The sequence below is a fragment of the Pithys albifrons genome, chromosome 2, assembly GCF_047495875.1.
Source record: "Pithys albifrons albifrons isolate INPA30051 chromosome 2, PitAlb_v1, whole genome shotgun sequence".
NCBI classification, from domain to species: Eukaryota; Metazoa; Chordata; class Aves; order Passeriformes; family Thamnophilidae; genus Pithys; species Pithys albifrons.
Genome location: NC_092459.1, coordinates 72,510,529 through 72,525,803, shown reverse-complemented (window position 1 = coordinate 72,525,803; position 15,275 = coordinate 72,510,529). Strand labels below are relative to the sequence as shown.

General features: G+C 40.0%; 1 protein-coding gene across 1 annotated transcript in view; it reads right to left on the bottom strand.

The window, feature by feature from the left end:
- Positions 1–15,169, bottom strand: part of LOC139684726 (sulfotransferase 6B1-like) — a 49,404-nt gene extending 34,235 nt beyond the window's left edge. Inside the window, 1 exon segment of the mRNA XM_071580948.1 lies at positions 15,043–15,169. Coding sequence (XP_071437049.1) covers positions 15,043–15,169 — 127 coding nt within the window.
- Positions 15,170–15,275: the final 106 nt, after the last annotated feature.

Here is a 15,275-nt window from a genome sequence, read left to right as displayed (position 1 = left end):
AAACCACACCAACAAAAACCACAAACAAACAAACAAAAAACATCCACACCACCACAAAAATCCCCCATAACTAGCTTATGTTCAGGTTGTTGCTTCGGCTGGAAGAGTTAGGTAGATAGATAGATAGATAGATAGATTAGATAGATAGATAGATAGATAATACAAAAGAAAAACGAAAGCTGTTACTGGAGTTTCACATAATGAAAATCAGCCATTAGCAGAGTCATAGGGGAAAGAGCTAAAGTGCAGCTAGTTGAAATACATTTCTGACAGTAACTAATACTGGTTGCTAAGGGAAATAATATATGTAATGGAATAGAGTCAGAGAGTATTAATTTCCCCTGTTTGTATACCCATTCTTCAACAACCAGCAGCTATGAATTCCTGAGCTGATGGATGTACTCCAACTGCGTTTAACAGCCACTTATGGACAAATCCTTCATGATTTTTGATAATCTTCTTTTGTCTAGTTTTGTGAACTTTAGTCCCCATGGCACTCTGTAGCAATAGCTTCCTCAGCTGAACTTAGTGTGTGGTGCAAAAACCCTTGTACTGCTTCTGCCCCATCACATGCATGATAATATTTCCCCCTATAATCATAATGAAAATATAGTACCTGATAAAGACTTCTAGGCAAAAAGGTAACCAGAAACTCAATTTTTTAATGTAAAATTCATAAAGAAAATAATCCTTTGAAAATAGTATAGATGCCTTCTAGAAACCTCTTTTTTAAAGGGGAAAAACTCCTTTTACTTTGATAAATTTTATTTATCATGAATTTGTAAGTGTAAAGAATCACAGAAGGAACACACTATCAGCAAGTCATGGCTTAAGAGGCATGTAACACACCAAAGCCCCTTTCTCCCTGGGTTCACCATATGCTGCTCAGCCTTAAGGTGAGAACTAATTCACATGTCTTAAGTGCAAGTAGGTGTGGTTTTGCTTTATGAATTAATTCATAGCAGAGATGAAAAACTTACCTTAAAAATGTGTGAGCTCTAATACTTTCTAGACATTGGCACTCTTTAAGTGCATTACGCAAAACCTACTAACCACATTTTATACACCAACATACACACATACATGTATACAGTTATAATACAGTTAAATTTTTGCTTTTAATTTGGAAATTCTGAAACTAATTTAAATGGAATATCATTCAATGTCCATTACTGCAAATCAAACTCAATCAACTTAAGGTAAACAGGGAAATTATAATTTTCAAAAAACTATCTTGGATAATTGCAAAGATTTTCTTGCTGTTGTTATCCATTATTTGGGATTAAATGTTTTAAATGCTGGCCACTTGCATTTGAAAATAACCCATAAAGTATTTTTTTCAACATTATTTAACAGTGCAAAATTGCCTTTACTGGCACATAAAAGGGACTGGACACATTTCTGATCTACAATTTGCACAGAGCAAAATGATGATGTCCCAACACAATAGCAGTTGCAAATACTTGATGGGGCATATTTTATTAGAATTTGCTGTTTCTGGCAAGACAGTTTTGTAGGATCTTGTAATTTTTTTAATAAAAACAGATATATATGAAAGATGTACATCACATCAAATTCAAAATAGAATATCTGTGATTGACTCCTTTTTGGAACATTGTCCTGACTTCCACCTTGAATACCATTACTCATACTTCATTAACCTAGCATACCATGTGAAATATTTTACATTTTAAGAAGAAGCTTAACTCTACAACTTCCTACCTTTAGACTGCTTAATTTCCTGGCTTTATTCAGGCAATATATATCAAAGTATGGCTACAAATGGTGTTGTAGTTTAGTTTAATACAGTCTAGTTCGTTTTTCACCCCTGACAGAATTTATCTTGCCCTGTCATTTGGTAAACAGTTGGCAACTCCAGCTTTTTGTCCATTTAGAACACTGCAAACGTGATGCAGTCTGGTGCTGTGCCATTAGATGTCACTCTGAGCCATACAAAAGAAGATCAAAGCATGAACTAGCATCTTCCTATCTGCAAACAATAATCCCCATTTCAAATCAGGAGATACATCTTCCAAGACTGCATCTAGCCCACCTACCCTCTCCAGTATGTACACCTTGGCCTCCATGCCTACCTTTGTCTGTGGCTACTGGTTGTGCTGACACAACAGCACACACTGGAGAGCAGGTCAGGCGCCATACAGCAAAAACTCAGTCCTGTTCTACTTTCATTTCAGCAAGGAACAATTTCCAAGGTCTGCAGCACCATGAAAAAACACAGCTGTGGAGGGCCTCTGGGAGGGCCAAAGGGGATGCTGAGCACGGTGCTAGAGCTTAGAGCAAATAAGGCAGCAAAAGAGATATCTAGAGGTTTGGATGTGAAGAAAACTGACTAACCACACTATTGCTGCACTGTTTCTTACGGGCTTTACTTTTTTTAGTCTTTTTGGTTGGTTGGTTAGTTTGCAGTTTTCTCCTGACTTAGTTGTTCCAATGAAGCATTTCATCAGTTTGTTGCAACCCTTCCAGGGAAAGGGGGCACTGATGGTAACTTTGATCTCTGGTGAAGCAACAGCAGTTGCTAGGTGAGGCACTCCCATGTTTGTCAGGTGGATTCTGCTAATGCTGAAATCCTGAGGGGAGAAAAAAAACCACATATTGACTTCTTGTGGCAGCAGGATCACAGTGTAACTGCACTTACCACGTCTGTTACATTCCCAATCTTCCAGGCTAGGGTATCATGGCATTTTATGCAGGGAGTAGAACCGCCATGCCAAAACTGAACAAATTTTAAAAGTCCCCAGACTTCCTGTTGACATGACTGTATTGCACACACCACCTGTGGAGTTTGGGGAACATCCTGGAATTTCAGCCAAAGAGAAAAGTACTGCTTGGGATAAGACTTTTGCCCATTGTTACAGTGTTCCACTAATTCCACACAGCTCACAGACAGTCAGATATGGGGTGGTTTTGAAGTACATTGTAATCTAATCATATTTGTGTCTTTTTAGGCAGAGCACTTCATATGTCACAGTAAGACAGAGTTGAATTAATTTAAAAGGAAATTAAAGAAAGTATTATAAAATCCCACAGGTTATTAAAGGTTCTGCTTTCTGATGGCAGAGGCATCATACTGCCCTAGAAACCATGCTGTATACATACACACAGGTGGAAAGCCAAAAGAACATATATGCAAAATTCACTTTGAATCGAGTGAGAAGCATAGAACTGTCAGACTGAGAGCTCACATACTAGAAATTACAGCCTTCATTGGATAACTTAGCCCAGAAACTAGTTACACAAGGAAGCAACTCTTATTCCTCCTTCAGAGATGAGGATGCAGACCATGAGCTCCTGGGGTTTATCATATGGCTGTGCTGTTTTAGGGGGTTCCAAGTGTGACTAAGACAGACAAAGTGACAAATCTGAATGCAAATTCCAAGGATGCAGGACTGCTGCAAATATTACCAAAGCATTCCAAGTCCAGCCTGGTGTGAAAATACTGGCCTGATATCAGCATTAGGTGAGGAGTGTTCTTTAGGTATGAGTAAAGCATTTCAAACTGAGGCAATTTCAAACTGAGGTGGCAGGAAACTAATACCTTTCAACTTTTGACTGTCACCATCACCCTCACCATTACAAGGGGCAAGCTGCTGCTCTGAATGCAGTAAAAAGGAATTACTGAATTTGAAACGCAACTGTTCTCCTGAAAACCTCCTGTGTGATTCACATGGTGTTCTTGAAGGATCTGATGGTTTGTCTGAGACAGTTGCTTCTCAGCCTGCAAGATAGTGAAGTATGTCTTTTTGTTCCACCTTCATTCTTTTCAGCAATGTGAGAAAGTGATAGTTTTCTTCCTCATTACACCCTCCTGAGTCTCAACTTCTTTTCTCGTTTTCCCACATTCATCAAGGGACAATCAGAACCATATCCTGAATCTCTGTCATGGGATAGTAATATGTGGTGGAGATGAGACAATGCTATTTATTTTAATATTGCCTCCACAGGACTAGAAAGAAAAAGGTTTCCTGTTGCTACCTTAATTTGATATCCTGAGAGGGTTGGATTACTGTCTTCTAGCCAGGGTAGATCTGCAACAGAATATGCTGATTAGCAAACAGAAAATGTATACAAAGCAAATCTAGCCTTCCAAATTTTCTCTAGGAAGAGCTTCATACTATTTGCACAAGAACTTCCTTGAGGGAAAGCAGATTTGAGCATCTAATTTAAAATATCCTGTTCTGTGAAGATGAAATATTTCTTCAGGGATCCAAATATGTGGAGATGCTTTGTTTTTTAGCAAGTGTTTCTGTTTGTCCTTAATCTGTACTACAGCTGGTGCCTCAGTGTTATTTCACAGGTATTAAAAACATTCAGTAGGGTAGCTGTTAGCTAAGGTTTCACACCCTTGATAACAGATAGCAGATGTTCTTCATGGTAGCAATGAGGATAGCAGCTGCCTCTGTTTTGGAAGAGACAATGAAGAACTTGATCCATACTGGTGTTTAGAGAGAGCTGATCTTAGGGCTTCTGGCATACCTAACAAGTTAAAAAAAAAAAAAAAAACACCACAAATATCTCACGGTCAGAAGATGGAAAAAAGAATCTACCTTGCTGCTAAGGTGAATCTGGGTACTAATTTCTCCACCTTTGCAAGGGAAATTCTAGGTAAGGATTTTTGCCATATATCTACTCTGTCAAGAAACAGCTAATGAAGAACTATATACAGAAGACAGAGGAAATTTATCAGTGCAGCAGGGAAGAGGAATCTGGGAAGCAGGAATGGAAACAATCTCATGGATCACTTCAGCTCAGTAAAAGGTAAGGAAAGAGCCTGTGCTACTTGATTCTACCTTACTCAAACTGCTGCAGAAGGTATGGATGTGAGAGAGCTATGGTGTCTCTCAAGCAGGGTTGCACAATGCTCGTGGGGGACGCTCAAGCTATGGCATGGGGCCATGAGCCAGCACTGCAATTACAAACTGGCTGTGCCAGAACAGTGCTGGGGCACAGAGGAGCTCAGGGACTCCCAAGGGAAGGGCACTCCCACAGTCCTGCTAGGACCTGAAAGAGTTATCTCTGGACACATACGGCACTAATGTAGCAGTTGGCTCCAGATCTCCAAACCAGCAGTGCTTCTATGGCTGGCAAGAAAAGAAACAGCAGCAGTCTCTCCCAAGAGTGAAGAAAATCAGATCCGAGAGATGAAGAGCAAATGTGCATGTAGAACAAGGACAAGTCACCAAATCCAAACTTGAGCTGAGTAAGTTTTGGAGGTTCAGTTAGTGTCTTAAGTGACTTCAAATTTCCTCTGTTTCTCTCCATGTCATTCTGAATTCCTAATAGTGTTACTGATTTTTTTTTCTACAATCATTCTTAAATATCTATCTATGCAAACACTTCCAAAGAGACACTGAAACTTCAAACCCCTTCCCCAAGCTCCAGGTTAAATTAATGTAGTGGGGCAGGCACTCAAGGCAAAGCTTTGACGGAGATCTAGAAACGCCTGAACCTTGCAGACCTAAAAGTCATTATTACTTTGTTGCAGTATTATACTTTTCTAGTTCTCACATCAGTACATTTGGCAGTAACTGTGTACCAGTGCATCATGGCCTGCAGTGTTTTATAAACATAACAATTACAAAAGCCCCCATGTGAGGGGTAAATACTCCTCTGAAATGCCTTTGCCTAATCTTTGGCACTAGTATTTGAGAGAACACATATGCCCACAACACCAAACAATTACCACAGCCAGTGGAACAAAAGCACCAGCAATTCCCACAGTTGTGCTGCACCCGTTCCCAATGGCAGCTTGTCTGTTGTCCAGAAAACCTATTATCAGGTGTATTAGGCTTATGTGGCAAGCTTTTGGAAGCTGTGGGGGCTATAGGCGTGACTTCTCCAAGAAGCTTGAAGCTTCCTCTATATCTGCCACAGCCAATGCCAATAGACTCCAAGAAGGACACACTGTTGTCCAAGGCTGAGTAAATCAGAGATTGTCATTAACACCTCTGTAACATATTTAAGAAGGGTAAAACAAGTATTGCACAGGGGTAATTGGGGACAGAGAAGAAAGAGTGAAAATGTGTGAGAGAAACAACTGTGTAGACACCAAGGTCAGTGCAGAAGGAGGGAGAGGAGGACTCCAGGCACCGGAGTAGAGATTCTCATGCAGCGCATGGTACAGACTACAGTGAGGCAGGCTGTTCCCCTGCAGTCCATGGATGTCCACAGTGGAGCAACAGACCCAGCTCTAGCTACTGAAGGACCTCCAAAGAAGGCTGTGACCCCATCAGAAGACCATGCTGGTGCAGGCTCCTGGTAGGAGTTGTGACACCATGGGCCACCCACAAGGGATCAACCTGTTTCTGAAGAACTACACACCAGAGAAAGGGATCCATGCTGAATCAGTTCATGGGAACAACATACGCTGGAGAAGTTCATAAAGGACTGTCTCCTGTGGGAGGCACCCCATGCTGGAGCAGGGGAAGAACTCTTCCTGAGGAGGAACCAGTGGCAGAAACATCTTGCAAACTGACCGTAACCCCCATTCCCCAACTCCTTGAGCTGCTCTGGGGGAGGAGATAGAGGATCAGAAATAAAATTAAGCCTGGGAAGAAGGGAGGGGTGGGGGGAAGGTATTTTTAAGATTTGTTTTACCTTACATTATCCTAATCTGATTTTGATTGGTAATAAATTATTTTCCTCAATTCAAGCAGGTTTCAACTGTGACAGTAAGTGGTGAGTGATTTGTCCCTGTCCTTAACTCATGAGCCTTTCATTATATTTTCTCTCCCCTGTCCAGCTGAGGAGGGGAGTGATAGGCTTTGGTGGGCACGTGACACCCAGAAAGGGTCAAACCTCCACATCAGGAGACTGTTTTACATCCAATAGGTCAAGCTCACACCAAACTTAATTTTTCAAGCTGGATTCAGGTATGGTCACAGTGGGTTTGTCTCAATAACTTTAACAGACAGATAACTTATATGTAGGGAGTAAAGAGTCATTATCACATGAAATTTTCTACCAGTGCCATAACCGAGTTACACCCTAGTGTAACTTGTACTTCGGCAGGAATTACAGAATTTCTCTACTGTCTCAATCTTCATGAAGATTTAACCCAGTACACTCTTGACAGGCCTCTGTCAATTCCATAAGCTCCTCTATTCCTGTCCATCTAGCAAACTCTCCCCAGTATATCTGAGGTTGGGTATAAGAACATTCAGCAGGTGAGACTCAAGATGCTTATTTTGTAACTTGACACAAGCAGGAAGGTACATTGTATAAGTGCAGCCAAAAGGACAGCAAGACAAGAGAGGATTTGTGTGCTCACATTCTTACATAAGAAAGACAAGTGGAATGAGAATGAAGCCACATGAGCTTCCTGTGGTGAGGGATGAGATGTTACATATGGCAGTATGTACAGAACACAGTAGTACGTATTTCACAAAATACTGAAACCTCTCATGTCCAATCAGCTCTGTTATATGTATTTTTTGCAATAAAATGATTAAGGATTACTTGGGCATGGGTTGCCTATACAAATTTATAGTACTTTAAGTGATTTTAAGAACCCAGCATTTTATAAAAAATTCTAGTTACAGTTTCGTGTTCCTTATCTTTTCCACGTATGTATGGCCAAACTTCGCGAACGAAGATTTGGGAAGGGCTGTCCCCACGTGGATGGGCCCTTCCAGCCTGCGCAGTGAATTTTAGGTGAGGCTCAGCATGCACAGAACTGGCCCCACCGTTTAAGTCCTGAGGTTCATCTGCCACGGCCGAGCGAGCTTGGACAGTGCCAGTGAAGTCCTCAGGACTAGAACCTACAGCACCCGGCATTTCCCAGGAGGTCTCCCATCCAAGTACTAATCCGGGGCTGACCCTGCTGAGCTTCCGAGATCTGACGGAATCGGATGTCAGGGAGGCATTTAACTGCCTTCTTTTCCAGGTATTCACATGGCAATGTGCTTTGCAATCAAACTAGTCTAATAAAAACTACAATTAAGAATGTAACAAAGGAATCTTTTTTCATAGGCACCTGACAAATTTGCCAAAGAAGTGTAAGTTTTAGGAAGGGTTACATGGCAAAGTCAGGCCATAGATAATGTGTATGTGTGTTTGCATGTGCTTGTTCACAGCCTATTCACACACACACAAAAAAAATTGTGAACAGAAATGTTAAACAAAGCAAAAATGCCACAGCCCCAGTGGCAGAGGAATTAGAGATCAGCTATGCATCTCCCATTCATCTTCCCCATCCTGGAATGTGCAATATGTGCTTTAGCCCATCCCATTGCTGAGCATACATGCTTCTAAGTTTTCCGCTTGTTTTTCCATAGCTCACTATTGACTTATAACTGCCCAATCATCACCCTGCTGCAAAGATGATGATGAATTCAGCAGACCCCACATGCAAATGGAAAAGCATGCAAAACACTAACTGTTGGTACCAATATGCAACTTCAGTTTTGCAAACCTGCTGGTGTTGCATAACATGCTGAAAACATAGTCTCAGAAAATAAGCACCCTTCTCCTGCCAGAACAGCTTTTCTTCTGCAATATGCCTAACAGCAAAGAATAATTGTCTGTAAAGTAATTCAATTGTATTCAGTAGCTAGTTTAGTTAACCTTTACAGGAAAGAAAGAAGTGGAAAAGAAACAAATTTTAGTTTGCCACTGCTCTTTGTAGACAAGACAAAATGAAGCAAAGACTTTACTGATGAGAAAAGTTTGCCATCATAATGCTCCACAGACACATTTAGCAGTACTGCAATGGTGTGATGTACACTGGTAAATTTTGTCAGTTTATAATACTGAAGCAATCTTTGCTATGGGTTTCTCACTGACCTAGCTATGGGGCCCAGACAGGCCCAGTCTTAGGAAACGGAGGCACAATTGAAGCTCTGTGATTAATTCTTTCAGGATAGACTCAGCAGGAAAACACACTCCCCAAGGCATGTTTTGCAGATATCTGCTCCTTCTCATGCACAGAAGCAAAGCAATTATTGAAACACAGGATACAACATACGGGTTTTCATGCACATCCGCTATAGTGAAAGGGAAAGGATGTAACGTTATCAGAAAAGACAATTTGAAAAGGTTTCTTCTCCCATCTCAGATGTTGCTGACATTGATGTGTTTCTGTGGGGATAAGCACATCAGCACTTTCTAAAACAAGTCATTTAAGTGGAAACATTTCTCAGTCACCACAGTGCTGTGTGATTCTTGTACATCATCATATAAATCTTCTTAGCTCACAAAAGACACAAAAATATTGCCACTAACCATTCAGGCCAGTGGTCAAAACTGGATCTTTCTAGAAAAGAAAATGCATTTTAAAGCATGCCAAATAAAATCACAGTCCTCGCAATCCAGTAGGTTTCTGGCTTGATTTTTTTCTGCTTTTTAGTGAAAGAATCCAAAAGGAGCAGGCCTGTGAGCATCCAGCAAGTTAAGGGTGCATTATCTGAATGTATTCAATTTCTGTTAGTCAATAAAAGTACATTACCATGCCATCCTCTGCATTGCAGTCTAACCCTCACTACCTGCACAGGTCTCCAGTGTAAATAAATAACAACACCAGCTAAATCAGCATGCAATGAAATTCTAAAAGGAATTCCTCTTTCCTTCCTTAGCTGGCTATTTTTAACAAAAGATGTTTAGTTCTGAATACTCTGCAGGCCCAGAATTTGAAGATGCATCTGGCAAGATGGGTCTTTAGGCTCCACTTTAGCAAGATATTAAAGCTTATGTCAAACTTTGAGAATAGAACTAGTGCTTTGGACTTCAGTGGGACCACTCATCTATTTAGAGTTAGGTGAGTGTTTACACATCTTGCTGAATAGGTGCCCTGGGGCTTTCTAACCTTATATCCTGAAAATTTTTGCATCCTAACTAAGCTAGTCAATACAGTTCCATGAAAGGACCTTTTTTCTCCCTTTTTTTCTGGCATTGGGTTTTGTTCTCATTGGAAAAAAATATTTGAGTTTGGTTTTTTCACTAACTAAACTTTAAGTTACATTTATGCAGAAAAAAAAATATAGTGTCCTTTCTTTATAAGGCTTCAGAGTTGATCAGTCGAATCCTGCAATAAGGCAGGAGGAATACTTTATACTCTGGAGCTGTACATTGGCATGTAGCTGTTTCTGTTGAAAACACATTACTTTTTTGAAGACGTAGGCTCAGACCTCATACATACCAAGATTTGCTGTGTCTTTCAGAGAAGTGCGGAACTTTGTAAACAAAAATATCAGTGTTACACACACACCTATTCACAAAGACTGGTGAAAAAACAAATCCACATGTAAATGCTGGTTAAGAATCTGATGTGAAATGTACAACATGGAACAAAGCAATGGAACAACAATTCTCTAATTGGTGTAACTTTACCTCTGATGGATTAATTTCTTATTAATGCTGGACAAGTGAAATAAGCAAGTTATGATTCCTTGGACTATAAGGAAAATAAAAATGATAAGTGGTGAAATCAACCAAACAGCAGAGACCGTGATTCAAAATATTTTTAGAAGATAGTTGTGAAATTCAAAGGTATTTCTAGTATTAGGAGAAAAGTACACATGTAAAAATAACTGCCTATGTAAGAATGAGAGCAGACCCTGGAATGAGTGATTACAAATCACTTGGTGTAATGTGGCATACAAACAGAAAAAGGTGGCTGCTTGGATATGCAAACATGATCACCTAAATTGAAAAGCTGTTGAAGGACATGAAGTAAAAAGAAAGCAATAATGAAGAGCAAGAACCAAACTGGGAGGAGAGTCTGCAACTGGACTGCAACGTTGATGGCATCCACACTTAATATTAACAATCAAGAAGAGGGTTTTAAACAAGATTATAATGAAATCTTCATGTGTTGTGAACTTGCTAAACATTATGAATTATAATGAGAGCAGAAAATACTGCTGCAGAGACAACAGAAATCAGGAGGACTGGAAAAAAGTGAGGTTTTCCAGGGAAGAAATACAAGCTACAGCTGGTGGGAGGAAATATGAATTTTCAGCAGGATACCAGTGAGTGAGATCAACAGGGGTAAAAGAAGGTATCACTCAATGTGGAGAAACAACCATTATTCTCCTTGGCTTCTGATGTAACAGCACGATGCAGACTGTGTCCTGGCTTTGTGTGACTGATTTCAGGCAAGCATTCACCTATAAACTCTTCTTAGGAGCTGAGGTGGAAAAGGACAATCAGCACTGAGTGAGCTCAATCCAGTGCAAGCCACATCAGAGGAGGGCAAGCCCAGCCTGCAGGGGCAGAAGAATGGCCATGTCTCTGTTTCCTGTGCCCCAGCCCAAGCAGCAAACCTGGGTCCTTTCATCAGAACAGAGAAGAGGTTTGTTGAAGTGATGGGGAAGGACCGCTGCCCCTCTTGGCATAAGTTACTGATAGCTCCTTTTCAAAAACTGCCTTTCTTCTATCACTGTGGGACAGCCTTTTGGTCCAGCTCCTCCCTTTTGAACTCTTCCATCATGTGGCAGAAGCACCTAGTATCCACATCTGGCATCTCATTCATATAGACGGCAAAAATAAATGTTTTCTTTATTTCCAAAGAGACTTACATCAACTTTGTGTCCCTGAACATGTGGAAGGGCAGTGACTCCCTGAGCACTGACCCCAGACCAACAATACACACCCCATGTGCCCCCCTGACACCTCTAGTTACGATGTGTCATAAAGTTAGGCCTCTTGCAGTTCAAATTATTTCCCTGTGCTTCGACTTCTTCCGTACTAATTAGGATGGCAAGCTTTTATAGACCTACTAAAATGTATAACTTTTCCATTTTCTATTAGGCTCCCACTTCTCTCTTACTGAATACTTTGACTCTGTTTTCTGGCTTAATTCTTGGACTTCTGTCCCTAGACTCATCCTGGCTACTGTGTGCCACCCTTTCTGCCTACTTGGATCTCTGCCTACTTGGATTTCTGCTTACTTGGGTCCCCTTCACTCTCATGTATAGTCTGTCCTTTTTGAGGTCCCCATTTGTGTAACACTTGCTCATGTGCCTACCCAGTCTGCCTCTCTACCCACAGATTAATGGATAGTCATATATTTGTACATTATCCAAAATATGGACTTTTAGTTACAAATATGTCAGCTGGGGAGGATAAGCTAGAGAGAGACAAAAATATGCACTTTCATGCTAAGCTTGTGACAATCCCCAGCAAAGTCTCCTCCCTTCCCTGCAACCCCCCACCATTGTGCTGGGAGTGTCACAAGAAAATCAATCTGCAACCATGTGAAAAAGAAACAGAAATAAGCACAAAAACAGATGGACTTCTCTTAATCCCTGGTAGCTGAAGACAGGATTTTACTTGTGTTTTTAGGATATTTCTCCTTCTAAAAACTTCTATCACCTCAAATCTGAGTTTGTAGTAGAAGCTGTGAGAGCTGTGCTCTCACTTCCTTTTCCCTATACATTACCATGTAAGCTATAGTTCAAAAAGTCATTTTTTTCAATTCAAAACAAATTCTCTGAACTCTACAAAGAGCCATTCCCACCAGTGATTTGCTTTTTTCTAATTAAATAATCCTCAAGACACCAAGTCTTAAGAAGAAAATTTTCAAAGGCAGCTGTTCTGCTAATTAGACAAAATGCCTGGATGATGGCAATTTACTTAGAGTCACCTCACAGAGGGACACATATACTACTATGCATTCTCTGGCAAACAGTGCTAGCACAGAACCAACACTACCCTGTGTAGTCAACATAAGAATTTAGTACATGTTCAGGACATTCCTAATGGTAAAACTTAAAATTTCCAAAAACTGCCAAGTGTGTGTTACACTTGACTCAATCCACATGTGACTGCAACCACATGTTCAGCATTCTCCAACTAACCTTCTAAACATCAACCAGATGTCAATAGCTCAGAAGATCCCCTTCGGCAGTGTCTCTGCATGGGACTCTCAGCAGCATCAATGGAAAAGGCTTGTAGAGCAGAACAACAGGACAACACAGAGGACAGAGAGGCTGTCTGACAAAGTAAGGATGATGGTGCATGCATTGAGTTTCTGCCATGTCGAGAGATAGAATCTATTTGTTTAAACCTTTCTCATCTACTGCCACACATGCTGACGTCAATATAGTCTAAAGACACAACTAAAACACAGGCTGAAGCTTATGCAGGGCAAGATTATATCCCTACACAAGGTAATGTTACCAAAAACATCTGTAAATTATTTTTCACAACAAAACATAAGCAAATGTGGGAAGCAAACTTCAATTTAGTTCTTGAAGTTGTCTGGTATACTAAAGTATTCTGTGTACTCTGGACTTCATCCAAAGCAAACATTCAACTACTTTTCTTTTAAACACATCTGGAGGTCAATAAATATTGTCCTTTCCCTAAGAGTAGTCTCACACAATCTGGCTAATACACATCCAGAAAACAGGGAATAAGGTAATTTCTGTGGTCACATGAATGATCTGGCTTCACTTTGAAGTCCCACCACAGATTTCCTGTTCGATCCTACATAAAAGGGTTTTAACCTCTTTTTATATCTCCATCTGCCAAAGAGGGTAAATAACACCTGCCTCCTTTCTGGTAGTTTATGAGGCTCTAAAGGGCATGTCTCTACCACAGGTGCAGGCACACCCAAGCTGGCTCCCTATGAGGAGCACTAATTGTGTTCCTCATTTTTCTAGAGATTCAAGTTAGAATACCCAGTATTCAATTTACCAAATACTGAGTGCTCAGAACTGCAAATGAAGTTAAAGGGACCTCTGCTTGGAATAATAAAATGGATATATATTAACTGTATAATAGTAAGTACACTGAAAAATCAGGCCAAAGTCATTTTCAGTGGGCACCCAACATGAATGAGCATTTCTGAAATGAAATTTAGTGCCGTGGGTCCTCCCTTATTAAATAAAAACAGCTTTATACTTTTGAGGGTGTTGAAAAGACATCATTCATTCATACTGTAAGGTATTAATAGCTAGAATGCTAAATACAGTTTTAAAAAGAAAAAAATTCTATCTGCAGTGCACAGCTTAAGTGACCTACAGTAAATAAGGCACAGGCTGAAGAGTGAGGACAGAAGGCTTTGAGTAGTATCTTTCATTCTACACACTTACCAAGGAACAGACCCATGGAACAGCACTGTGCAATTATATAATACAAATCAGAACCTGAAATAAGGTTATGAAAACAAATTGATTTATTTCCTACTGTTTTAGTGTCTGATTTTGTATCATTCCTTCATTACAGCTATTTTGTAAAATTTCATTTACCTCAGGATCTGTAGGTGGAAAAGGCAAATTTTATTTCAATTCTTGCATAAATCAAGGGCAGTGTTTTTGAAATTAATGGAATGAAAGTAATGTAAATGAAAACTCAAACCTTTTGACTCCTGAAAAGTGCAAGCAGTGTTTACGCATTTGGATTCAGTGTGCTAAACCTAGACAGCAAAATAAGGTGCTATCTATAGACTGCTCACTTTTTTTTTTACATAATTCTTAAAGTCTCATGAAACTTTACAGAGTATCAATATTGAACATTCTTATCTGTAAGTCATTAAGACTATCAGAAGTTTGCTAAATCCCTACTGTGGAACTTTCACTTTTACTGCTACCCCTCCTACGCGTAATCTGATGGTTTTAAATTTGAGGGTGATGCACACCTTTTATTCTTTCCACCAGAAATCAGATAACACAAGATATTTGTTATTAGAAAAGATTAAGCAACATCACAAGGGTTCCAGGAAATAAAGTAATCAGTACAACACAGGGGATAATAAGGAAGCTGATTAGAATAAAGAAACTGCTGAGATATACCCCATTTGGGATTTACCGTATGAAAAGATAAAGAGATGAAGAAAGAGAAAGAACAAAGAACAAGGGATAACAGTCCCATGCAAGGGAAAGAGGGGGGGAAAAAGAAAAATATATGACCTTATAATATCTAATTCTCCTACCAAGTATACACTAAATGGTAACTGTGCCAGTGACTTGTAGTTGGTCATGTTAGAACATGGTTTGAATAAAATAAGGAACTGCACTGTATTTCTGTTTTAACAAGTGCCAAGCCAAATGATTTACAAAAATGCTTTACTCCTCATACCCGCAACAGCATTTTGCAAGATTCTTGCCACATACCACACAATGATGATTGTATGGTTCTTCACCACCCCTCCATCTGAGAGGTGATAGAATTTCATGCTGTCTTTTGTCAGCACTTTCAACGGCATCTTGGTATTGAACTGTTTTTCTTTCCACCTTGTAGATGAACAGTTCAGTCATCCTGACACTGAGGCATTGCTTTGCACAGGGAAGTTCCATGAGATGAATGGAGAA